Source organism: Nycticebus coucang, chromosome 1, assembly GCF_027406575.1.
Source record: "Nycticebus coucang isolate mNycCou1 chromosome 1, mNycCou1.pri, whole genome shotgun sequence".
NCBI classification, from domain to species: domain Eukaryota; kingdom Metazoa; phylum Chordata; class Mammalia; order Primates; family Lorisidae; genus Nycticebus; species Nycticebus coucang.
The window spans coordinates 111,818,506-111,845,556 of NC_069780.1; the positions used below are offsets into that span (position 1 = coordinate 111,818,506).

The 27,051-nt window shown below is 39.7% G+C and overlaps 2 protein-coding genes and 1 pseudogene across 5 annotated transcripts in view; 1 reads left to right on the top strand and 2 right to left on the bottom strand.

Annotated features, from left to right (window-relative positions):
* The window catches only part of ARSK (arylsulfatase family member K), a 46,625-nt gene extending 40,980 nt beyond the window's left edge, over nucleotides 1-5,645 (bottom strand). For both annotated transcript variants that reach the window (XM_053586401.1, XM_053586391.1), the window contains exon 1: nucleotides 5,402-5,645. In XM_053586401.1, coding sequence (XP_053442376.1) covers nucleotides 5,402-5,527 — 126 coding nt within the window. In that variant the 5' untranslated portion in view covers nucleotides 5,528-5,645. The remainder of the gene's footprint in view (nucleotides 1-5,401) is intronic.
* A 172-nt stretch (nucleotides 5,646-5,817) lies between these two features.
* The window catches only part of SKIC3 (SKI3 subunit of superkiller complex), a 93,422-nt gene continuing 72,188 nt past the window's right edge, over nucleotides 5,818-27,051 (top strand). Inside the window, exons 1-7 of one of the 3 annotated variants that reach the window (XM_053586416.1) lie at nucleotides 5,818-5,854; nucleotides 15,271-15,462; nucleotides 18,191-18,281; nucleotides 22,793-22,936; nucleotides 24,474-24,565; nucleotides 25,242-25,317; nucleotides 25,818-25,958. In XM_053586416.1, the coding sequence (XP_053442391.1) occupies nucleotides 18,192-18,281; nucleotides 22,793-22,936; nucleotides 24,474-24,565; nucleotides 25,242-25,317; nucleotides 25,818-25,958 (543 nt within the window). In that variant the 5' untranslated portion in view covers nucleotides 5,818-5,854; nucleotides 15,271-15,462; nucleotide 18,191. The remainder of the gene's footprint in view (nucleotides 5,855-15,270; nucleotides 15,463-18,190; nucleotides 18,282-22,792; nucleotides 22,937-24,473; nucleotides 24,566-25,241; nucleotides 25,318-25,817; nucleotides 25,959-27,051) is intronic. The other 2 variants (XM_053586425.1, XM_053586422.1) reach the window with 2 other exon arrangements.
* On the bottom strand, nucleotides 12,005-12,592 carry LOC128590911 (non-histone chromosomal protein HMG-17-like; annotated as a pseudogene).

Here is a 27,051-nt window from a genome sequence, read left to right on the forward strand (position 1 = left end):
GAAGGCAGAGTGATTCTGACAAAAGAGAAGGGATTTTGCAACTCCAGGGCCCAAGCCCTTAGCTTTTTTGTTTCTGATGTAAATAGATATTGATGGGTTCATCTCATTTTTCTTAACCAGTAGAAATAAAAACACAAAGCTATCCCAATGTTTATGCCTCACAAATATAATGAGCAAATATCTTGCAAAATAAGGTTAAGAAAATAAGATGGTATGTGGTCTTCATACCTGGACAAGTTACATTTCTTAGGAGGTCTGTCCTGATCACATACTTAAGGCTACTGTGGACACCCTCTTTTGTCCTACTGCAGTTCTGATCTCCCTGGCTCTGCGATATTTTTTTCCATAGTATTTCTCATGGTTTCACATAACTTATCTATTTATTTGTTCTGCTGATCAACTGTCTCCTTCCTCTAGAATTTCAGCTGTACAACAGCAGGAAAATTGTTCGCTCATGAATCCTACATGTCTGGAACAATGCCTGGCCCTTGCTAGGTCTTCAATAAAAGAATGAATAACTTAATTTTAGTGTGCAGAATAAGCTCATTTCCATTTCTTAGAACTGGTTGAAATTAAAAGAGCCATCTACTCATACTATGTTTCAAATACACTAAAGGTATTTTTTGCCTACTAATGAAAATTTTTTTTTGTCATAGAACAAAAGATATCACTTGATTATGGCACTGGTGAGAGTTCATTTGATAATAACAGAAATTTGATTCACATGTGGATCAATCTGATTATCCCAAAGGGTTCAGTTACAGTTAGATCAGAGTTTCTCAACCTTGATACAATGACATTTTGAGCCAGAGAATTCTTTGTTTTGGGGGACTGTCTTAGGCATTGTGGGAAGTTTAGCAGCATCCCAGGCCTTAGGCTAAATAGGACCAGCATCACCATCCCTCTTCTAGTTACCAGAAGCAAAAATGTCTCCAGACAGTCAAACATCCCTTAGTTGAAACCGCTTAGTTAAATCAATAAACCTAATTATAAGTAAACTCACTGGCTTAGTAAGGCTTACCTTTAAAGACAGAATAGCTGTCTTTTTTGTGTGTGTGTGGCTCAAACAACAGACTTTTTTTTTTTTTTTTTGGTAGAGACAGAGTCTCACTTTATGGCCCTCTGTAGAGTGCCGTGGCTTCACACAGCTCACAGCAACCTCCAACTCCTGGGCTTAAGCGATTCTCTTGCCTCAGCCTCCCTAGTAGCTGGGACTACAGGCGCCCGCTACAACGCCCGGCTATTTTTTTTTTGGTTGCAGTTTGGCCGGGGCTGGGTTTGAACCCGCCACCCTCGGTATATGGGGCCGGCGCCCTACCGACTAAGCCACAGGCGCTGCCCAACAACAGACATTTTTATTTTCTCTGAGATCAGAGTGTTGGCAGGCCTGGGTTCTCCTGAGGCCTCTCTCCTCGGCCTCCAGGGGCCGCCTTCCCTGTGTCCTCACATGGTCTCCCCTCTGTGTTGTGCATCCTTGGTGACTCTATGTGAGTCTAAAGTTCCTCTTCTTTTTTTTTTTTTTATTCTTTTTTTATTTTTACAGTTTTTGTCTTTTTTAAAATGAGGAAAAACAGAGCATGTTTTATGTCAAAATACATGACCACTTCTAGCAAGAGTAATCATCGAATGCTAAGCAGATAACTGATTTCCTCAACAATAGGCTAGAGAAAGCCTGAGACAAAAGTGAATAGTCTTCCCTCATAAGAATTTAAGTATATAAATTCAAATGCTGAGAAACTTATTGTCACAAATACCAAATACCTCTCCTACAGTAGTATTTTGGACATCAGAAGATAGCCATTTGTGGACACTGCCTGGAATCTAGATAACCAGCCACCCAGGCTTGTCTGGTTGGGGAATGGAGCAGATTGGGGGATGGAACAGGAGCCTGCAAAGCAGAACACTGTCATAGAGATGCTATGTAATTCCAATACTGGACCCCAAGTCCTGCAGCTAGATTCAAAGAAATGTCACTATCACTACTGATGGCCACCGCGGCTTATCAATAACTTGTGTGCCAGATTAAAATTTATTTCTTGACTTATTTCTATGACTGGTATAGGAGTGTCATCTATTCCTGGAAAGCAGGAATATTTAAAGTATAAAGTGGTAGAGATGGAAAGAAGGGGAGAGGATAACTGTCTCAGTTGGGGAAGTTCTTGACAATTCCATGTGTCAGGGGTAGTCTATGTTAAGATTAGAGCCTGGTATATAAAAGGCAGGGATACATAAATATTAGTGAATGAAATGAAATGAATCTCTAATCCAGAGATCTGTTCAACTATACAAGGCAAGTTTAATGTGCTCAAAATGCAACCGTTAATTTTTGCAAAGCCCAATAAAATGGACAAAGCTTGTTGATGGCATGATCTATACCTGATTAGGTTCTCAGGAAATATTTTTATTATCATACATATCCCCTCAATGTCAGAAGCACATCGATAACATCTTAAATAAAGACCAACATGTTAGATTTTTAATATCAGAGAAAACATTCAATGTTTTCCAGAAGTTTTGGCTTTTAACTCCATATAGTTTTCACACACTAGCAGATAATTTAAAAATACAGACGACTACTAGTACATGTGCTACTATAATGGTATCAATGGAAGATGTTCACATACTGGTTAATTATGGACTGAAAGGCATGTTAACGTGTGGCCAGCTGATGAAAAACAGAGGGAAAGTTTTCCATAGTATGTTAATACTTTGTGATAGACAGGCAAAGGGGCTGTTCTATCATGTTTAGCCAGGAGAGAAAATCTTGCAGGATGGCTTTTGGGATCATTTCCATCATTTACTAATAGCCTATTTCAATTTTCTCAAGGCTGTTCCTATGATTCAAACAAATTAAGCACCATAACATTGATCCATTAACTAGTTATCTGCCTAAAAGTTACACAAATGGCCTTAGTTTCTGCATTTTGCTATTATTTTTAACTCTCATAGGTCATTTTCCCTCTTGGGATGGATGAACCTTTTGGTGGATATGGTTTTGTGATTTTGATTGCTCCTGCTTACTCCTCAGTTCCTACTCCTTCTGGGACGGGGAGAACCAGAATTAGAATTCAATGCATCATACTAAAGAAAGACTGTAGCACAAAGACTTGGAAATGAAATAACCTTATGCTGAATGATAGCTGGGTTCAGGAAGAGATAAAAGAGGAAATTGCTGTTTTAAAAAAGAATTTAACTTCTTCAATTTGGATTTGGAGGAGATGAGAAATGGTAGCAGCCTGTCTGTTCTGGGTAAGATACCATAACTTGTGATTGGTACCTGATGGAAGAGGGAGCCCTGTCTTCTTAGCCACACCCGCCGTGAGTGAAGCTTCTATCAAGCTGAGTGATGGTTCACTGCCACAGACTCTAGCTGTTCTGAGTTTTAGAAAATTTTGTTGAAATAAATGTTTCTTCATTTGGTATATGCCCTTAGGACTATTCCAAGACACTGTAATGTTTTAAATATTATCTAATAGTTTTTAAAAATAGTTTTAATTTATAATTTTCAAAACTTTTTTTCAAAGAAAGTTTTGCTTGTTTTCTTGGGGAGTAGTTTGTTAAGCTTCTCAGGGTGCCATCTTGAAAGTAAAACCAATGTGGTATTTTCTTATCACCTTAATATTGGTTCAACTGCCCTATCTTAGTTTGCAGAGTTTTGGAAATGATAAATCATACTGCCAAAAATCTAACTGTATCCCACAGAGAAAAATTACTTCAAGTTAAAGAACAGTATTTTGACTGTATAAAACAAAAACTGCAAAGAAACTGAAAGCTGCATTCAGGGCTTACATTATTTGTAGTAGTATCACTATCTTATTTTCAAGTACATTCATACATTTGCAAACAGTTATATTCATACATTTAGGAACCAAAATACTTGATACACATTTAAAGTGTCTGGGAATAGTCCTAATTTCAGACTACATGGAAAGAGAGGTATAAGTATAAATGTTGAAGAATTAATAACCTCATAATCTTATATCTCAATTGAAACTATCAGTATAATCTCACACTTTATTTTTCTCTTTCTAAAAATATATTTACTTTCTAGATTTGTCCACTGGAAAGGTCTAGAAGCAAAGAAAACTCCCAGATTGTTATTTCTAAATACAAGATAAAACAGGAAATATGTAAGGTGGACATAAACTGTGTCACAAGCAACCTGTCAAATCTATTTTTGGGTCAAAAGGACTCGGAAACAAACTGAAAGGGCTTCCATTGGCCTAAGACGGGGCAGTTTGAACATTAATAAGTATAGTGAATGCAAAGAACTGAAGCACAAAAATATAAACATCTATGCATTCATACTATACTAAAAAAAAAAAAAAATACAAACCTAAATATCTCAGTCATCTTTGGAAGTTTCTAGGATTCCCTTTTAGGGATTAACAATGGCCTCTGCTAAAGTGAGCTGCCTTGCCCAACATGGTACCCCCTTCTGAGGTCAGCCCACAACCAAAGGTCAGCCCTCCAACATACAGGTATAAAGGCCTGTGTTTCCCTCATCCCAACTGGAAGCATCTCTGAAGTAACCTAGTAGTGTGAGAAATGCCCACAACATAGCAACAAAACTCAACTTTTCTCTGCACAATCCTGTTTCCCTCATCCCGCTTGGATTTCAAGACTACTCCCTAATAAACCACTTTCATGTTCACCTCCAATACTGCCCATTGTCTAAATTTAAAGGTTACTTTAATATTTTCAACAAATCCTAGGAACATATCCAGACTACAGAACTTTAATTATTATAGTTTAATCTGTGAGAAAGGCAATACACTGTAATGATTAAAAACTGTTCCAAAAACTGTTCAAGTTTGGGATTCAACAACATTATCAACACATACATACACACAATCCACAGAGTTTCTGGAATATGGAGGAGTGGATCAAGTTATTATGAACAAACACATTTGAGTCAGCACTGAGATTATCACTAGATACCTGGGTAATAAAAATAAACGTTCTTTACTTCTCAACCAAACATTAATTCCTGCAAACTTCAGATGAATTAAGAAATGTTTTCCAATGCTTTTACGGAGATGCAGAATGTTAGTTTACTCCACAACTGAATCAAACCGGGGTGTGGAATCGAAAGTTCATTAGCAGCGTTAAAATAATTTAATGAATCAAGACCAATGTTTTAAAAAACAAAGACAAAGAGTTTATCAGACCGCGTTTCACTTACTAAAGTATTGTTTTACACACATGCATACATATGTGGTGTACCTCTGTGCATACGGGGCCTCACAATAAAATGCATTTCTTACTCTGCATCAGCGTAAACTATGTGTGAAAGTGTCTTAGATTCTGCTCCCCAAGACCGTCGCCACCGGGGGCTGTGGAGCTGCCGTGGGTCCGGCGCCGGGCGTCCCTGCATTGCCCGCAGCACCCTGGTACTTACGAAGGAGTCGCTCACGACTAGCACCACGTTGGGCGCTTCGCCTGCTCCCCGCCGCTGTCCCCCTGTCCCGGGGGCCGGTGCCGCCAGCGCCGAGGCTGCGACCAGTGACACCCACAGCGGGAGCATCGCGAACAGCGGTTCTGACAGCCGGCCGCTGGGCCAGCCTCTCGCTTCTGGCAGGGGATGCCAGGGCGAGGACAGCTAACAATTTCCAGAACTTGCAGTTTGGTTTCCACCTAGTGACTCGGTGCTTCTCTCGCAAAAATACAACTCCCATCAGGCTCAGAGCACGCACATGCGCAGAGCAGGAGGGAATCTCACGTTAAAGACCTTTTAATCAAACACCGAGCGCAGTAAAACCCAGCCACTCCAGTCACGTGAGCGATGCCTGAGCAGTGCGCATGCGCTCTGCAGATTTGGCGTTTGTAGAAGAGCCGGATCGGTCGTTTCCAGGTGGGTTCGGGTCTCGGTCGCTTTTGCACAAGTTGGAGCGTACCGGCAGTTGAAATACTACTCAGAAAAGGATTGGGGCCTGGACTGTTCGTTTCGGGAGGGTCCAGAGTGGCTGAGTGTTGAGCGAGAGTGAACGGGGTGATGGTGAGGTGGCGGCAGGTCTGTCACTGAAGTTGGATGGGGCGGTTCCTTGTGGGGCCTCTGCGTGGCCCGCCGCAGGTGCGCTGCGGAGACCGCGGAGCCTCCCAATACCTTTCCCAAGGAAATTCTAGCCCGCCTTATCTTTTTTATCTCTCTTAGCCTGTGCAGTGAGGATTTATTGTGCTCCCACGGCGTGAGGAGAGGGCTCTAGTAAGAAGTTTCGGGGAAGAACTTAGATATTCCTCGCCGTCAAAGAATTGCTGGGCTGTATGATACGATCCATTAATTGACATAGGTTCAGAATACCATTGTTTTGCTGCAGAATAATCGTCCTTTTTGACAGTTGAATTCCTTTGGAGAATTCTAGAAGAAGCAGATTTGTGTTCCAGAGCCAAATTCCTGATTTCATAATCACAGTTTCAGGTTTATAATTTGCATATCACATTTGTCGTTTTAATATTTTGATGGGAAAAAGAGGATTTATATGACTTAACAGAAATCAACCCTTTGTACAAACATCTGGTAGTGTTTTTTGCATGAAATAACAGTAAAAAAGGACAGATCTTATTTAATACTCATGTGGTATTACTATGTGCTGAGCATTATATTAAGCACTTACTGAGCACCTACTGTGTGCCAGGTACTTTTACAGAGAATATTTTTCATAATCTTTGCTTTAACCATTTTGTGTGGAACAGGAAAACAGTTTTGGAGAGGTTTAAAGACTGGCCTGAGGTTACACAGGGAACCACTCTGGCCCTAACTCACTGAATACTCTGTCTCCACTTAATTACCAAGTTTCACGACAATCTACTGAGCTTAATCTATTGGTGAAGCAGAATTGTTAACCAAGCAGCACGCTGAGGATCTGCAGGACGTGGGAAAATGTAAATAGTCGTCTGTCCACAGGGAGCTCACACTCCAGGGAACCAAAAACTAACATACGTGAAATAATACAGCATGAAAGGCAGACTTCCTCATGAACAAGATGTTTTCAAAATTTGCTTCCATTTAATTTGGAATTATAAAACATACTTTACCATAGAAAAAATCTTGACTGACGTGGATTCATAAAAATCATGTTTAACTTTATGGCATAGTATTGACTTTGTGAACTGTATTTATTCTCTGTGGTATTGTTTCCACAGGACATGTATTTTGATGACAGGAACACATCCTGTTCTTTCTCCCTTTGGCACTGTCAGTGGGAGCAGTTGGCTGCAGGAGGTTGGAGCAGGACATATTTTAGAGCCCCAGAGACACTGGAAGAATCTAAGAGGCTTCTAGCCCTACTTTCTATTGGACATTTGCTTTTTCTTACAACTTTCTGGCTGAATGGATTGTCTAGCCTGTGCTTTTTTTTATCTCCAGTAGTGGGAAACAAGACTAATTATTAAAAGTTCTAAATTTGAGTGTAAGCCAATCTTCTTTTACTTTTAATCATTCTTAACTCCATTTGTGTTCATTCTTGCTTGGATCTCCCCAGTTAATTACCAAGTTTCACAACAATCTACTGAGCTTAATCTATTGGTGAAACAGAATTGTTAACCGAGCAGCATGCTGAGGATCTGGGAGCAGGTTAAAATACAGTTTTTCTTCCTAATTTCTTCAGCTAGTTCGCATGTGATTTCAGGTTTTTTCATTGTTTTGACCACTCCTTTTCTGAACATACATCATTTTTGCTAATGAGTAATTATGCTGTTGGATAAGGTAGTTTTGTGCATACACATATGCATGTGTGTGGGCTGCAGTGAGGGTAAAGATTCTTACTGGTTTGCAAGGGCTGCTGTGACAAAATACCACAGCCTGGGTGGCTTAAACGACAGGTATTTATTTTCTGGTAATTCCAGAGGCAAGAAATCCAAGAGGAAGGTTTTGACAGGCTTGACTTCTGAGACCTCTCCCCTGTCAGGTGGGCACCTTTTCACTGCGACCTTACGTGGTCCCCCTGTGCACATGCATCCTTGGTGTGTCCAGGTTCCTTCTTAAGGATAGATTGGATTAGGGCCCACCCATGTGACCTCCTTTACCGTTTTTTACTTTTATAAAGGCCCTATTGCCAATTACTGTCACATTCTGAGGTGCTAGGGGTTGGGGCTTTAATGTAGGAACTTTGGGAGTACGTAATTCAGGCTCCATTACACACCTGTCTGTCTAAGTCATCAGTTCAGGACGTCTGAGTTAGGGATTGCCTGCTTTAGTGAAATACTCTGTTATTCAGAAAAATCTTTAATTGAAGTCCTGGTTTAGGTTTGATTCTCTGTAGTTCTTTTAATTTTCAGAATACCAAGCATTATATTCTACCTTAGGAAAAGGAGATTTATGTGTGTAGGTTTGTGACTGTGTGGAATAAATTCAGTATTATCTTCACATCTGCATTTTACCAGCTACTGTAGGGAAGAAAGAACTAGAAATAATCTCTGCTCCCAAGGAATTCTTAGTCTAGTTTTGGGAGACACACAGACATACAGAAATAACCTATAAGTTTAATAACAATGTAAAAGGTATCAAAAAGTATAGTTAATTGCTGGATAAACAAAAACCAAAATATCTCAAATTGTTCTTGAGAGAATGTTAAGGTGCTTCAAAATGTTAATTTGTTTTCAAGGACATGAATGTTCCTTGATTGCAGAAGTTTCAGAATTGCTAGGTTGAATTATTTTGGGGTCCTTACTGTAGGACTTCTCCGAGGCTTTAAAATGATAGTATACATTGTGATTTTGAAAGAGTGGGATACAGTGTGTAGATCTACCAGTCATAAATGTACTGGTAGATCACTCATTAACACCTCTACGCATACTAATGCTCCTTGTATAGATAATGAATGTTATAAATTAAGACTTGTGTGAGAGTGGTCTGAGAGAGCCATCTGTTTGGCACTTGAACTTGGTCTTAAATAATATATAGCATGTAAACAGAAAAAAGTGAGAGTTTACTACTCTCGGGAGGCTAAATGAGAGAAACAAAGATGTACAGATAGAAAACTGTAAGGGGCCAGGCATGGTGGCTCACACCTATGATCCCAGCACTTTGGGAGGCTGAGGTGGGAGGATCACTGGGGCCAGGAGATCGAGACCAGCCTGGGCATCATAACAAGATTCCTTGTCTCTACAAAAAAATTAAAAAACAGAAAAAAAAAAGCCCTACTAACTCTTGTGGGATGATGAAAAAAGTAAAATGTGTGTTAATGTGGAAACATTACGTTCCTTTTGATGGAAAGCTTTGGGAGCTGGATGATTATTAGTCATTTGTTGAATACATATTGCTCAGTAAGCGTTGAGTGTGCACAGATCTACAAAGATAAAAGACCCGTGTGTAGGGATTTGTTGAATCGGGGGACAGAACATACCTACATAGAATAATTTTTAAAAATGTTAATTTCCAGTTGAGTAACTCAGTGAATACATGGTTCGGGGGAGTGATCCCATTGTGGACTTTACTCTAGTATTCGTGTAGTGTAGTAATAAGGTGAAGAGGAGATTCATGTTTGGCGATAGCCGCCTTTCCAGGAACACAGGTGCTTCTTAACTTAAAATTGGGTTACATCATATAAACCTATTTTAAGTTAAGAATATTGTAAGTCAAAAATGCATTTAATACCTCCAAAAGCCCATAGTAAAGTAAAAAATATATAAATTGAACCATTCATAAGTTTGGGACCATCTATTAGTAAGAAGGTTATTTCTTTTCTTTTTTTTTTTTTTTGTAGAGACAGAGTCTCACTGTACCGCCCTCGGGTAGAGTGCGTGGCGTCACACGGCTCACCGCAACCTCTAACTCTTGGGCTTACGCAATTCTCTTGCCTCAGCCTCCCGAGCAGCTGGGACTACAGGCACCTGCCACAATGCCTGGCTATTTTTTTGTTGCAGTTTGGCCGGGGCTGGGTTTGAACCCGCCACCCTCTGCATATGGGGCCGGCGCCCTACTCACTGAGCCACAGGCGCCGCCCAGAAGGTTATTTCTTGAGAGAGTGAAGAAGGAGGTTGTGGAGGGGGTTGGGGCTTTGAATGTGCAGAGAAAATTTGTAATAACCATTGGGTTCTCACACACTTCATTTTAGGAACGGCAAGAAAGTAGTGAAGTTGCTTGAGAGAATAACAGTAGACAGGGAGAAGAGAATTAGCCATTTTATCTGGGTATCAGGTAACTGATGCAATTCTCACTTTACAATGAGGAAACAAGCTTGGAGTAGTGATGTAAGGTGCCCAAGTTCTAATGGGCCCCGAGATCCATTTGATTTCCTAAGCTCATTCTTGGAGGGTGTATATATATCACAGAGTGAAGGGACTGACAGAATTCAGGGTATATTGTAGGAGCAGAGGTGAAGTGACTAAGCAATAACTTAAAATTAGATTGGGTGGGAAGGACAATCACATACTACCAGATGAGAGCTAAATAAAGAAGTCATTGAGTGGTCGTGACCTCTACCCTCCTTAAAGTCCTCAGTATGTGTGGCTGATTAACTTCAACAACAAAAACACACAGAGATATACAGCAGGTACAAATTGTGAGAATGGGCTTATAAGTGGAAAGAACAGGTGGTGGGAGAGAGAGTGCAAGCAGGATCCATGTCGGTGTAGATAGGGAAGGCTTCATTGTAAAAAGACTTCAGCCGAGACCTGAAGATGGTGCATTAGTTTCCTGTTGCCGCTATAATGACTCCAAACGCAGTGGCTTAGAACAACACAGATTTGTTTCCTTACTGACCTGGAGGTTGGAAATTAGAACTAGATCTGAAGGGGCTGAAACCAAAGTGTTGGTGGGGCCGGCTCCTGGAGGGTCCTACCATTGACTCCGTGTCATTTGCAGCTGCTAGAAGTTGCCCTGCTTAGCTTCTTGGCTCCTTAAAAAAAATTGCAAAAATGAATAGAGTCTGGTTGTCAGGTTTTTACTTTTATATTTTTCTTTTTTAACTTTTATTTTACTCTACTGAACATTCTTTGGATTACCAAACATACTACTACTAAGACACTTTGCTGTTGAACTGTCCACCCTGTTTGAGGTAGATCAGTGATGCGCAGCTGCCTTACGTAAACATTGTTTGCTTTCTAGGTCTTTTTTTTTTTTTTTCCCCAAACTGTATCCAGCTTTATTAAAGATACTTTTCATGGGCGGCGCCTGTGGCTCAAGGAGTAGGGCGCTGGTCCCATATGCCGGAGGTGGTGGGTTCAAACCCAGCCTTGGCCAAAAACCAAAAAAAAAAAAAGGTACTTTTACACTTTGCCACCCTGTTTGAGGTAGATCAGTGATGCGCAGCTGCCTTATGTAAACATTGTTTGCTTTCTAGGTCTTTTTTTTTTTTTTTCCCCCAAACTGTATCCAGCTTTATTAAAGATACTTTTCATGGGCGGCGCCTGTGGCTCAAGGAGTAGGGCGCTGGTCCCATATGCCAGAGGTGGCGGGTTCAAACCCAGCCTTGGCCAAAATCCAAAAAAAAAAAAAAAAAAGATACTTTTCATAAACAATCATGGTATTTCAGGGAGGACATGGGCAGACAGTTATTAACAGTATACAACAGCTTTCAAACTCCCTTCTTCAATGGTCTACCAAAAATCAGAAAGCCACTATAAAACTCAGTGAAGTCTTCATTTATCCTCTGAACAGGGAAGTTTAGAGTGGGGGTTGATATTTCACATTTAGCGTGTTGTTTAACAACTTTGCACAAGCCGACCCTGACTTTCAGGAAATGAAATGAAAATGGCAGAATTTATGTGAAGATCCAACAATCTACAAATGGAACCGCTGCTCTTTGGAGCTATGCCATCTCAGTGGTGTTTTTGAAAAAGTCCAGATTCCTTGACATACTGGTAACCAATTATTGGGGGTCAGGTCCCAAAGTGGGCTTAAGGGAGTTAAGACTGGGATGAAGGCAGAGGGAGAATAGGACATAAAAACAAATTAGTTTTTCCAAACCACAGGGCATTTGTGCCAAGGTGGCTGTGTGTCAACATCAGGGAATCCCTCCTCGTGGGAGCCAAGAGGAAGTCTCTCCAAACTAGAGGGAAAAGACATTTTCCCTCATATTAATCTAGCTTTGGAGACATTCTATTTAGTGACATATGCCCCTTCCCCCAAAAACAATGAAGTGTTCTGTGTGCTAATAACATAGTTTAAAAAAAAAGTAAAACAAAATTCTTCATTTTTATAGAACTTGATAAAAAAATAGTATTTCAAACTGTACAGTCCCCAGAAGTACACAGTTATCAAAAATGCACAAACTTTACTTGGCATCTCCGGCACCTGCAGCTTTCTGCACCTGGTCTGTGTTGGCATCTCCATTTTCTGCAGGGTTGTTCTCCTCCTCGCCAGCGTCAGCTTTTCCCTTTGGGTACCTTCTCTCCCTTTGCAGGGGCCTTTTAAGGCCTGGGCTCTGGCTTTGGAGGAGCAGGTTTAGCAAACAATCTTGCGGCTCTTCTCTGTGGTTCGTCCTTGGGCTTGACTATCTCCTTTAGCATCCCCTTCAGCCTTTCTCTTGGGCGTGGTGGCAACGCAGCAGGATGTAGGTGCTGGACCTGGGGATGCAGCCGCACATGAGCTTTGGTTGGACCGGGGGTCATTCGTGCCTCCTCTTCCTGCTTTCTCGTTCTGAAGTAGCATTTTTTTTTAACGTTATTTAGCTTTTCAAAACCACCTCTATTCTCTCTGTGAAGCATTCTAGATTAATTTTGTTTGTTAGAAGCCACTTTAGGGATGCTATCAAAAATTCTTAGAATTTGTAGATGCGTTGTTGTGTTGACCATATTTTGATGGATATTTAAAAGCATTTTTAATATTAAAAATGGTCTGTTTTCATTAGATTACAAATCAATATACTTGCATTATAAATATGTAAATTGTATATACTTACAGTCTTTTATGTGGCTTAGAACAAGGTTCTATTTTAATGTCCTAGACTCAAAACAAAATAGCATAGAAATTAGTTGATATGCTTTTTTTTTTTTGTAGAGACAGAGTCTCACTATGTAGCCCTCAGTAGAGTGCCGTGGCGTCACAGTTCACAGCAACCCCCAACTCCTAGGCTTAGGCAATTCTCTTGCCTCAGCCTCCCGAGTAGCTGGGACTAGACACCCACCACAACGCCTGGCTATTTTTTTGTTGCCGTTTGACCTAGGTCAGGTTTGAACCTGCCACCCTCAGTATATGGGGCCGGCGCCCTCCCCACTGAGCCACAAGCACCACCCAGTTGATATGCTTTTTTGATCCATTTTTTTTTTTTACATTGACATCAATGTATTTTGAGTTTCTGAAATACTTTTTCAGAATCTTTTTAATCTGTTATAGATATTGCCTATTATTGCCAGGGACGTTAGGCTGTATCAGTTTATTTACCTGTATTTGTTGGCTTTGAGGTATATCATTGCCTTTATGGCCTGAACATCACTATCTTACTCATTAAATACAACTGTACGATCGATATCTTTTTAAACTTGATTTATGTTGGATAAAATCTTTTCAGGTTGGTAATAGAAAAAAACACAGTGAGTGAAAATGTGCAAAACAAATATTTCTGGTTTTAAAAATCCTTTATAATTGAAGAGAAAAATGGGAGGAGAGGTATAAGGGGAAAATATTAATAGAATGTTGTGAAAGAGTACTAAAGATACTGGGGCCAATTGCAGTGCCTCACACCTGTAATTTCAGCGCTTTGGGAGGCTGAGGTGAAAGGATTGCTTTATGCCAGAAGTTTGAGACCAGCCTGGGCAACTGAGTCAAACCCTCTCTCTACAAAAAATAAAAAAGTAGCTGGGCATGGTGGTACATGTCTGTAGTCCTGGCTACTTGCAAGGCTGAGGCAGGAGGATTGCTTGATCCCTGGAGTTGCAAGTTATAGTGAGCTGGGAGCCACTATACACCAGCCTGGGTGACACATGAGACCTCATCTCTAAAAAAAGAAAGACACTTACAAGCAAGTTAGATCTTTTTTGAAGTGTTAGAAAGTCTTAGAATTGGGAGAAGTGCTCAAAATAAAGGAGTATGGGGTTACATGGAATAATTTTGGATACTAGGCTTTTACTCTGTGAAAGAAAATGGGTTTAAATAGTACCTAGTAGATGGGAAAACCTCAATAAAGGTTTGCTTAGAAATTTAATGTGTCTCTCTTTCTGCCTGAAAAAAAAAAAAAAGGAAAAGAGTAGTTTTCAGGGCTAGAAAGGGACAGTTCGTCATTTAAAAAATTAACTTCCTGACGCTTACACATGGTATACACATACACATGCATATATATACATGTGCACACATGTTTGTGTCCACACATATATAAATACATGCTAGTGAAGAAACATGCCTCAGTGCTGGCCTGTCATGCTAATGGTGCATCAAATGAGGAAGGAATAGGAAGAGAGCACAGTGGTCCCCAGTCTTTTGGGCACCAGGGAGGGGTTTCATGGAAGACTGTTTTTCCATGGATTTGAGGGTGTGGAAATCTGATAGGAGGTGGCTCAGGCAGTGATGGGAGTGATGGAGAGTGGCTGTAAATACAGCGGAAACTCAACTGCTCACCTCCTGCTGTGTGGCTGGGGGCTTGGGGAGGTAGGAGGATTCTACTGCACTGTGAGGAATTGTAATTACACATAGAGCTTTATCTAAAAGCTGTTAATTACATCACACCGCATCTCTGAATTCCTCCTGCACTTTCACTCATTATCCTTAGTATAGCATTTGATCCTCTCATGCAGTGATTTTCAACCCTCAGTATACTGGTGTGTCGTGAGAGCATCTTAGGTGTGCTGTGAAATTTTTAAAGATCATTAATTAAGTTATTTTCAGAAGTTCAAAGCACAGTAAGTATATATTTTTTTTATTCTTTTTGGTCAACATAATTTAAATGTGCCTTGGAAGTTTAACTATAGGTTCAGGCGTGCAGTGAGATAAAAAAGGTTGAAATACACTGCTCTAATGACTTACATGTCTTAGATCTTTCTCATATTTAGATTTAGAACATGTTTAGATTATGTTCCTTAGAATAGGGACACTGTTTCTGTTTTATGTTATGTACAGTCAGTAGCTTGGGAGCTGTGTGTGGTTTTAGTGCTGGTTGGTTCTACCTGTTTGTAATGTGCCCACTTAGATGTTGGGTAATAGGAGAGATGACAGTCTTTCTCCCAAGATGGTTGGGGGATCTTCTCTTTGTTTTAAATTTGGTCGTATCTTGAAATTGTTTTTGTTCTTTTTTAACTTGGACATCATTTGATTTTTTTTACTTGAGTGTCTCCTACTTTTTATTAATTTTTTTCTCTCTCTAGAGTGCCTCTTTTTATCTCTTTTTATTGATCTAGATCAGATATCATCATCATTGATGTTCTCTTCTTTTTGGCCTGAAATGTTTTTTTACTGAAAGAAACTGGCTGGAGAAAATTTAATGTGAAATCAACATTGAAATTTGTTACCTGTTCCAATTATGATTTGTGGACTGCAAAAGAAATCCTTCTGAAGTTTTTGCCTATAAATTTATGTCCATATAATTTCAGGTAAGGTAATAGTTTCTAAAATAAGAGTATTTGAAATGTGTTGCTTTAGATTATATAATTATTATAACTATACAAAAGAGTTATGTTCTGCCTATTTAGAGAATCCGGTCCTAGCTGTCAACAAATTAATTTTATGGTATCTTACTTAACTTTTATATTATTTTGAATGCCATAATTTTTTAAGTCAAAGGATTATTTTTCTAATGTCTAGTTTCACAAACTTCTTTGGTCTTATATGTCAGTCTTTTTTTTTTTTTTTTTCCCCCTTTAGAAGTGTTAGCTATTTTTATTAGTGTGTTGTGTCGTCATAATTGTTCCATAATTGTATTTTGACATTCTGTTCCAAAGGTTCCATATCTTTTACCATTCCTGGCTGCTTCCCCAGTCATAATAATAACGATGTAATTATTACTGTAATCCTGCTGTCATGCCCATTGGGCAGATGTGGGAACTGAGGGTTGGAGAGATCAGTGAATCACCTAAGGTCACGCAATTGGTAATCTTGTTCATCCTTTAAAGTCTGGTTCTGCCACCTCCTCCTGGAAGCCTCCTGTGACTTCCTAGCCTGTGGCTCCACCTCCCTTCCTAGGTACCCAACTCTCCTGTTTAAAAACCTTGTGATAGAGGGAAATTCATGTGGTCTTACACTTTATTTCTGTATCTAAATCAGTCCCCTGTCAAAGTCTCTATCTGATCATGTCACCTCTTGCTTAAAAGCCTCTAATGGCTTCCACTACATTGAATAAAATACCCAAAGACCTTGCCAGAGCCCCCAAGACCCTGTGTGACCTGACTACCTTTCTGATCTCATTTCCTTTCTCTTCTGCCTCAACTGCTGTTCTGGTCTCCTTGCCGTTTCTCCCATGAGGCACATCATTCCCATTTTATGACATTTGCCCTGCTATTCCCCCTTTCCCTGGATCTTTTTTTTGTTTGTTTGTTTGCTGCCTAGGCTAGAGTGCAGTGGCATTATCATAGTTCATTGCAACCTCTAACTCTTGGGCTGAAGTGATGCACCTGCCTCAGCGTTCTGATAGCTGTGACTCAGTCTGTTCTTTGGCTATAAAGGACTGTCAGTATACTATGTAAATGATACATCTTTTTAGTGCATTTTGCTGCTTTTAATATCTGGAATCTGTAACTACTTTGTTTTACTTCCTGATGAGATTAGAGTTAAATGGAGATGGCATAAAATACAAATTCTTTTTTTTTTTTTTTTGCAGAGACAAGAGTCTCACTGTACCACCCTTGGTAGGGTGCCCTGGCATGACACGGCTCACAGCAACCTCTAACTCTTGGGCTTACGCAATTCTCTTGCCTCAGCCTCCCGAGCAGCTGGGACTACAGGCGCCTGCCACAACGCCCGGCTATTTTTTTGTTGCAGTTTGGCCGGGGCTGGGTTTGAACCCGCCACCCTCGGCATATGGGGCCGACGCCCTACTCACTGAGCCACAGGCGCCGCCCTAAATACAAATTTTTTTAACATTGAATTGTGATTGCATTTGACTTGTTCACTAATAAATCAGGATAACTTATAAAATCTTAAAATATGATAATTTTAAGGCTTGGCGCCTGTAGCTTAGTGAGTAGGGCGCCACCACATACACTGAGGCTGGCGAGTTTGAGCCTGGCCTGGGCCAGCTAAACAACAATGACAACTCCAACCAAAAAATAGGCGGGCATTGTGGTGGGCGCCTGTAGTCCCAGCTACTTGGGAGGCTGAGGCAAGAGAATCACTTAAGCCCAAGTGTTTGAGGTTGCTGTGAGCTGTAACGCCATGGCATTCTACCGAGGGCAACATAGTGAGACTCTGTCTCAAAAAAATGCTAATGTAAAGTTAAATTAATATATATTAAGATTAAATGAAGAAATACTTCATCTACCCATTAAAATACCTTGTTGTGGCTGAAGTTAGTGTACAGTTCTGCGTATGCATTGTTTCCATTCAGGTTTAAACATCACGTTTGTTTCTCTTCAAAGTAAGTATAGGTAACAATTTTACAGTAATCTTTACTGTTAAGAGAATTAGTATCCTGATTTACAGATTGTAGATGCTATCATTAAAACAGAATGCTTTCATAAAATTTCCCATTATAGTTACTGAAATTATTTGTATTAGTGTTTTACTCTGTGACTTGGGCATATTCTACCTGATTTTACTTAGTACAGAACTGAATTGCAGTTGGTACGCGTTTTGGGTCCATTTTAGCCAAATATGTGGAGAGTGAGTGTAATTCAGACACAACTCAGTTTCAACACATATTTATTTATCATCTATAATTTGTCAGGTACTATGCCCTGGGGATGAATTAGAGGGAACCCCCCCCCCCCGCAAATCCTTGCCTACGTGGAACTTGCCAACATTCTGGAGGGTGTTGTGACACAGTAAGATAAATCAGTAAAGTATATAGTATATTAGAAGTGGTAAGTGTTTTGAAGAAAAATGAAGCAATGGAAGGTGTCCACAGAATCCTGGGTAGCTGGGAGTAGGGGAATGGAAAGATTAAAGTTTTAAATAGTGTGTCCAGGGAAAGTTTCACTGAGGAAGTGACATTTGGTGAAAATCTGAAGAGGTAAGGGAATAAGCTGTGTGTATTCTAAGGGGGACATTTGTTCCAAATCGAATGAATCCCATTTCCAGATTCCCTTTTCAGATGGTAAAGTTTATTGGAACTCTCTGGTTCAGTAGGTTCTACTGTAGGTTCACCGAGGCTTTTTTCCATAACAGAATGTCCAGCAAGGAGGTGAAGACTGCCCTGAAAAGTGCTAGGGACGCCATCAGAAACAAAGAATACAAAGAAGCCTTGAAACATTGTAAGGTAACCAGTAATTTTTCTTCCACAATAAGAATAATTCATAAACATTATTGATTTGTAATGTGAAAGTTATTTCCAAATACAGCCAAAGAGGTGAGGCCTTGTAGTAGAACTGTTAGAGTTGTTGAACCACCAACCTCCAATTAGCAGGATAAACTATATCTGCCACACTTGATTTTGTCTTTCTCTATATTGGTAACTTACCAAAGGCAAGTTTTTACAGCCTGAATATACCATAGGTGACTTTTGAGGGTTGTGTAATGGAATGCTACTGTATCATAAAGTTTTCACTCTTTAATGGTATGTTGACAATCTAATTAGGGTTAAATGGTATGTTGACATTCTGATTAGGATTAAATAGTATGTTGATATTCTGATTCTATTTGGCCTATAGATGGAAGAATCAAGATTCTAAAGCTCCTTTGTATTATGATGGCAATGTTGCCATTCAGAGAAAAAAAACAGAAGTGAAGTTGTCTGTAGGTGAGAGATGAGGAGACCCAGAGATTCAAATCTCCTTCCATCTTAGCAGGAGAGAATATAGGTAGAGATCCTCATGGTGTTGGGTTTGTAGACTTGGTGGTAGGAAGATAAGAACATTCTGTTTTCTTGGTGAAGTGTGAGCTGAGACTGGGAGAAGACACAGGAAGATAGGAAATAGATGTTTATCCATAGTGGAAAAACAAACTTACCAGTAATAATTGGAAAGATTAGCAGGTGTGGTGATTGCTCATATGGAGTCTTAGGTTATTAAAGTGAAATCAGTGAATTCAGATGTACTTTTCTCCTGTCATGTTTAGTTGGTAAGGGAATGATGACAGTGACGGGCCATGGAGTCTGATCTGGGTAAGGAGAGATGAAAAATGGGCTGGTGGGTAATGGAAAAAGAGGATGGCTTAAAAAATTGGAGACTTCAGAGCTTAAGGAATTGTTACCTTGGGACTGTTGCAATAATTGAACTGGGAAGATAGGAGAAGGGCAGAATCATAGTTTGATAGAAATTCACATTTGGGTGGCTGAGTAGTGTGGATGTTGAGTAACGGAGAGGCCACAGTGTTCAATGGGACATCTACGTAAGTGTTAGAATGAATACAGATTTCAAGATGGAGAAGAAGGATATGAAATTTTTGCTGAAGAAAGGGGCATTCCTAGGAGTTTGGTAGATAATAGCAATAAGGAGGATATTCTTAGTGTTGTAGTTAGATGGCCTGAGGTTCAACAACAGCAGGGTTTTGAAGAGAAGAAGAGGAATATAGGTGACATTGTGAGCCAGGAGAATCCCGTTATCACTTCCTGCTCCAGTGGTATGTGGGAACTTGACTGATCCAGATTGGGAGGCTTCTAGGGGTGACTGATCCCAGCAGATAGGTGAGACCATCTCATCATTCAGGGGCAGCATGGAGGTGGACGGAAGAAGGGTGACTTCAGTACTAGACTTGTTTAATTAAAAACACATCTGAGTCTGTAGCTCTCTTTTTTTCTGTAAAATTCAGATATGAAATTCAGATATGAATTTCGCCAATTAGTTCATAATTTACAGTGGAGAGATCAACTAAATCAGAAATGGAGAACTAATCGGTTACAAATGCCTGATTACTTACGTGTAGTAATCCAGAATGTTGAGACTAAATTAATTGGGTTTTTTGTTTGTTTGTTTGTTTGAGACAGAGTCTCACTACTGTCGCCCTTGGTAGAGTGCCATGGTGTCACAGCTCACAGCAACCTCAAACTCTTGGGCTTAAGTGATTCTCTTGCCTCAGCCTCCCAAGTAGCTGGGACGACAGGTACCCACCACAACGCCTGGCTATCTTTTGGTTGGAGTTGTCATTGTTGTTTAGCTGGCTGGGCTGAGTTTGAACCCATTAGCCTCGGTGCATGTGGCTGGCGCCGTAATTACTGTGCTGTGGGCATTGAGCCGAGACTAAATTAATTGTTTAATAAAGAAATGTTGCATCTTACTGTATTTGCTGTCATTTTGTCTGACACTTGCCTTGTCTGCCTGTGGGGTGTTATAACGTGTATGAGCACCCCTCCAGGGAAAAGAAACCTGCTGTGAGCATCCCTCCAGGGAAGGGAGGCCTGCTCTGATTTGGGTGGAGTTAGGTGCTTTCTTCTTTGTGTTCTCTCAGAACCTCATCCTGGCTTTCACCACATTGTTATAACTATTTCCTTAAAAATCTGTTTCAGATTCTGATCCTCAGGCAGGTAGACAGCTGTCCCTCCCTGCTGGTTAATTGTGGCAGTCATCATGTGTTCAGCAGTTATGTGCCAGCCATTGTATTGGTTGGTGCTGGAAACTTTAGCATTAACAAGACCCCAGTGTTTAGAACTTTGATCCTTATCTCACAGTTGGGTTGCTAAAACCGCAGGGGGTTTCTGAAAGGTGGGGGGCACTCAACTGGCAGAGATCTCACAGACCACCAGGGCTTGTACGAAAGGTTTTTATTGGCGAGGGGGAGATGCTGCAGAGCAGCACCAAGGAGGAGAGAAAAGGAGGGAGAGAGAGAGGTGGGAGAGAGGAGAGACCAAGAGAGACAGAGAGAGAGGGAGAAGAGAAGAGAGAGAAGGAGAGAAGAGGAGAGAGGAGGGGAGAGAGAGCTACACAGGTTCGGTTAGGGGAAGTCTTAGAATGGTGATGGGGTGGTAGAATAGCTAATAAGGAGTTACTGCTCTGGCTGGAAGAGCCATTAGGGGCAGACCATAAGTTTGAAATTTTTCAGCGGGTAGCTGTAACTTTAAGAGTGAGACAGCTAATCTTGGTCTGTAGAAAGTAGGAGGGGCTTTCTCTGGGGCAATTACCTAACAGTTTTCATCTAGGTCCATTTGCTTTTTGCACTGAGATCCAATCACTGAGACTACAAGGACTGGATGAGGAAGAAAGGAATGTTTAGTATGACAGAGGTCTTGCTGGAATTGGGAAGTTGCCTTAAATCTGCCTTTCTGTCTAACAGCCATCCTGGGCTTTTAAAAGGAGAGGCCACATACTTTGGGGCAGATGGGGTGTAACTAACAAGGCACTACAGGCAGGTTTCCAATGGTGAATCTTGGCCTTCAGAATCTCAGTTCCTTTGTCTTGTAGAAAATTGACCATGTCTCAGAAAGTCAAGTAGTTAGTAACTGGAGAGGATTATAAAAAACAGGCATACATTGCCAGCTGCAGTTGTGGTTTAGGAGGCGACTTTGTTGAGTATGCCCAAGTCAAAAATACAGAGACAAGTCTCTACATTCAACATTTTGTTCTGGTAAGCAAGAATTGCAATTCAGGGACTACATGCAGACTAGATGGTCTTTTGTGTGCATATAAGAACAAAAAGAAGGTTGGGGGTTTTATTAGAAAGAGAAATTGTATGTATCGTTTTGAAAGAAAGTTCACTGGTACAAGAGAAGCTTTTAATAACGCCAAGCCCTGATTGCTGAGTGATGGCAGTAGCTAAAATCAGTCCTAGAGTCACTGCAGGCCATCAGTAGCTACTGGGCAGAGCTGGCCTTGGAGTCACAGCACACTGCTGTAGCAGGTGAGCTTCTAGTGGGTGAATTTAATCCTTGGAAAGCAAGTGCTGTGTGCCCTTTGTACTTTTCTCCCGGGCCCCTCACCCCTGATTTAGTTGGGGATGTTGAGAATGGCCCAATTTATATAAACATGTTCACAGACAGAACGAAATTTTCCTTTTATTTTGGTGACAGGTTGTTGGACGTTATATGTTGACGTATGTAAACCTAATAATTTGACTTGTTCCTGTTCCTGTTTTCTCAAGAATATGTAAAGTCTTCTGAGGCAAATTTCACTTTAGCTACTAGTTATGTTTTTCTTTCTCTATAACATATTTACTTTCTGCTCCAAGCTGTTTTATCTTAGCAAGTACTGTTATTTCTGAAAGCAATAGCTCTGGTTTTGTTTTTCATTCCCTAGAACATGTTTACTTTCTGCTTCAAACTATTTTATTTTACCTTAGCAAGTAGCTGTTATTTCTGAAAGCAATAACTCTACATATAATTTTTATTCCAGTTGGCAGGTGTTGTTTAAACATTCATCACCACTATTTATTTTGAACATGTTTGAAACAGTCACACTGAGGTGAACCTACTTTCCTAGCTTATAATTTCTGTGAAAAACCCATCTGTCTAACACAGTGAAACTGTCATGGTGAAGGGAAACATGGGAGTTGGATGAAGTGAAATGAGATAGAAAACAGTTTTTTGAGTTACGACCAAGAGCCAGGTGGAGGCAGGCAGGGTGGTGGGGTCGTTGCTGTTCTTTTTATACCCATTATTCATAAAGAGCTGTGGGAGGCATTTGGTGATGGGTCAGAATCATTCGGGCAGCTTTAAAAAAATATATCTTGTATTTCAAGTACTTTGTACTCATTTCCTCTGAAACCAGAGAAGTTAAATGGTATCCTGAAAGGTGCTCAGTTGGTGGTAGAAACAGATGTCCTGACTCTCCCATAGACTTTTTGTTGTTTGTCCTTCACTCCCAAGATTAAATAACCCGTTCTTTTACTTTTTTTAATCAGGCGGTGTTAAAGCAAGAGAAAAATAACTATAATGCCTGGGTTTTTATTGGTGTTGCTGCAGCTGAGCTAGAGCAGCCCGACCAGGCTCAGGGCGCCTATAAGAAAGCAGCTGAGCTAGAGCCAGACCAGGTACTGGCTTGGCAGGTGGGTATACATTTTTCTTCCTTGTATTATGGGAAAAGATTTTTTTTTTTCATTTTTCAAAATATAGGGAAAAGCATTAAAATATGCATTTAAACCTACCTTTGCTACAGGGAAGATAAAAAATTAAACTTATTGGTCTTCTCTATCTAAAACTTGGTTTTTCAAAAAAAAAAGTGATGTCAAGGATGTTTGTTTACCACTGTTTAACATGCTACCTGAGGGATTATCTCTACATGTGAAGACCCAACTGAAACAATTATATAAATCTGTAACTTAATTATGTATGCATAGAAAAGATGATCAAAACAATTCTTTATGTTTACATGAGAAACAGGAAATGTATATTAATATCTTTTCTAAAGATAAAATAATAGAAAAATGTTAAGTTTTCTTTGAGTACAAGAGTACAAGTTAAGTTCCTTTTTTTTTTTTTCTTGAGACAGAGTTTCACTTTGTTGCCGTCAGTAGAGTGCCATGTTGTCACAGCTCACAACAAGCTCAAACTCTTGGACTCAAACAATCTTTTTGTCTCAGCCTCCCAAGTGGCTGGGTCTACAGGCACCTGCCACAACACCTGGCTATTTTTTAGCTAGGGGGTCTCACTTTTGCTCAGGCTGGTCTCGAACTCCTGAGCTCCAACAATTACAGGAGTGATTCCCTGCACCAGCCTTTTCTTAATGGTCTTAATGGTGTTTAGTTGGGTTCTCCAACTTCTCATATTTGATTTTAATTGATTTCATATCTCGATCACATATTTAAAACTGATTAATAGGAGGTAGTAGGCTCTGGAGAGAGTGAACCTGCTTGTCTGGAGTTCATATGAGTAAGCACTTAAGTGAGACTATGTGGTAACACGTGAAGAGAAATGGTAGCTTTTATCATAGACTGATTGGTTTAGGATAGCTGATCTTTATTTGAAACAAAAATGATAATTTTCACACACTGCCTGGATTTTTTGTTTTTGGTCTTACAGTATTGTAACAGTAGTGTCATACAGAGTAGTTTTCTCCCCCACAGCCATCCTATACCCACACAGTGGCAACCAGGGAGAGTGAATGGATATGCTAATTAGCTTTACAGAGGTGATCATTTCACAAGGTATGCATATATCAAAACATCAAATTGTACGTTTTAAATATGTACAATTTTATATGTCAACGATACCTCAATAAAGCTGTTTTTAAAACATGCTGAAATTTTAAAAAGAGTGTCACATGGTAATGTCTCAGAGGGTAAGATTGTAGAATAACCACTAAAAATGTTTTTTTTTTTATTATGAAATGCTTTAAATATACTTTCAAAAGTAAAGAGAATGGAATAATGAACTCCTGCCTGTCACCCAGATTCAACAAAACTCTGGCTGTTCCCTCGTATCCCCAATTGGAGGTCAATCCCAGACCTATCATTTCATCTGTATATTACAGTAATCTTATATCAGAAATAATCTGAATAGACTATCACATTATTTAGCAAAATAAGTGAATGTGGGGACAACAAGTGTTTTGGAAAGAATAATCACTACTACTTCCTCTTCTAGGGGTTAGCAAGCTTGTATGAGAAATGCAACTACATAAATGCTAAGGATGACTTACCTAGTGTTTACCAAAAGCTCTTGGATCTTTATGAAAGGTAATGAATGTCTGGTGAAAAACCAGTTTCTTTAAAAGCTTGAATTAGAATAAGCTAATTAAAAATTATATGGAAGTACTCCCAAACATTCACCAGGAATTGGAAAGCATTTTTCTTTTCAAATGTTTGTGATAGATTTTCTCGATTGTGATTGAAATAGAATCAAAACTCTACTGGTGAGAGAATTGACTAATTTTGGAACTTTGATATTATTTTCAGTCAATGGAAGACAATATTTTTTAAACCCTTTCTTTTTTTGTAGAGACAGAGTCTCACTGTACCGCCCTCGGGTAGAGTGCCGTGCGTCACATGGCTCACAGCAACCTCTTAACCCTTGGGCTTACGCGATTTGCTTGCCTCAGCCTCCCGAGCAGCTGGGACTACAGGCGCCCGCCACAACGCCCGGCTATTTTTTTGGTTGCAGTTTGGCCGGGGCTGGGTTTGAACCCGCCACCCTCGGCATATGGGGCTGGCGCCCTACTCACTGAGCCACAGGCGCCGCCCAAACCCTTTCTTTTTTACAAGGAGCTCATTTGACATATTTTTTTCCTGTAATATGAAAGAGAGTATGTTCTAATTTAAAACAGTACCTGACAACATTATTGGGATATTAAAATTTTATTGTTTTAAGTCCTTGTTTTCATTAATCAGATTCAAAATCCTTTTTTGTTCTAAGTGTTGACAAACAGAAGTGGTGTGATGTCTGTAAGAAACTTGTGGATCTGTATTACCAAGAAAAGAAACACCTAGAGGTTGGTCAATGATTTTCTGGGGTCCTAGACTTTTTTAATCAGGTTATTTTTAGAGAAAAAGCTTTACATTGAGCTTAACGGAAAAGTAAAAGTTAATATGTAGTATGATATTGAAAGAATTTAAGACATAATACAAATTATAGACCTTTGGAAACTACAAATTAGAATTCAGATTTAAGGTATTATAACTTTTGAACCTGTGTGAAATTGGGCAGGGTATAAATTAAGTAAAAGTGTCATTTGTGGAACTTAGTGGCCCATTTGATGTGTTTCCATAGCTGATGTTACGGGGATTGGGACAAGTAATCATCATTCTTATAAATCTAGTACAAAGTATATGGGCTGTGTATATATGCCCAATCAGCTTATTTTTATAGAGTTTATATTAGATGAAGTTCTGTGCTTTTGCAATTTTAAGGTATTAAGGGATAAAATTCTTTTGTAGTTTTATATTTTCATTGGCACTTTTAACATATAAAATAATCACTTTAAATCTTTAGGTGGCTCGGACATGGCACAGACTGGTGAAGATGCGGCAGGAAGAAGGTGCAGACAGGCAGGAGCTTCAGCAGCTGTGGCGGAAACTGACCCAGCTGCTGGCTGACACTGTTGAAGATCAGAATAATGAAACTCAGCAATTGGTATTAACTTATTTATTCCTCATGTTATTCATGAAAGTTGATCATTTAGGCTGGGCGTGGTGGCCCATGCCTGTAATACCAGCACTCTGGGAGGCTGAGGCAGGTGGATCTTGCAGGTTTGAGACCGTCCTGACCAAGAGAGAGACCCATCTCTATAAATAGCCAGGCGTCGTGGCAGGCGCCTGTAGTCCCAGCTACTCGGGATGCTGAGGCAATAGAATTTCTTGAGCCCAGGAGTCTGAGATTGCTGTGAGTTGTGATGTCATGGTACTCTACCAAGGGTGACAAACTGAGACTCTGTCTCAAAAAAATAAATAAAAAGAAAGAAAGAAAGTTGATCATTTAACTGAATTTAGAAATTAGAAATATAATGAAATGATAGAGAAGAGTACTATGTAGCAGATTAACTGTACATTTTGTGAATGTACAATGTTAAATTCATAAAAGTTGAATGCAATAACTTTAAGGTTAAACAAACTGCAATCTGCAGTTTCTTGTACAAAATCTGGATGGAGTGGAATTGGTACTCAAGGTATCAGAATGTAATCTTCTGTGTTCATAAGAATCCATGATAAATCAGTAACTCAGTTGCTGTCAAAAGGAAACTATGAACATTATGTTTACAAAACTGCTATAATTTCTAAAAAGGTATACTTTTAAAGGGTGTTCTCTTAGTTCTTATGGACTAAGAATAATGAATAACTTTAAGGTTAAACAATTCTACTAGAGTATTTATATTTAACATTTGGAGTATTTATACCTAGAATACATATTTATTGGTGAGCAGATTTTCAAGTAATTGAAAATAATTTTAAAGGACTGTAAAAAAATTGTTTTTGAACCATAACTGGAAAATGTCTCTGTTATTCTTTTTTTGTTAAGTTTGGAAGTCAGCTTAATTTTTTATTATAGTAAATAGACAGTCAGCGTACACTAAATCAAATGGAATTCATAAGCCTACACAATTATAGGCTCTATATAGGATGGGAAGTTCATTTTATTATGTTTGTGTGTTTTTTCATTCATTGATTTGTTCTTTTATTCAGAAAATATTTATTGAGAACCTACTACAGGTAGTATCCTAAGGGCTGGG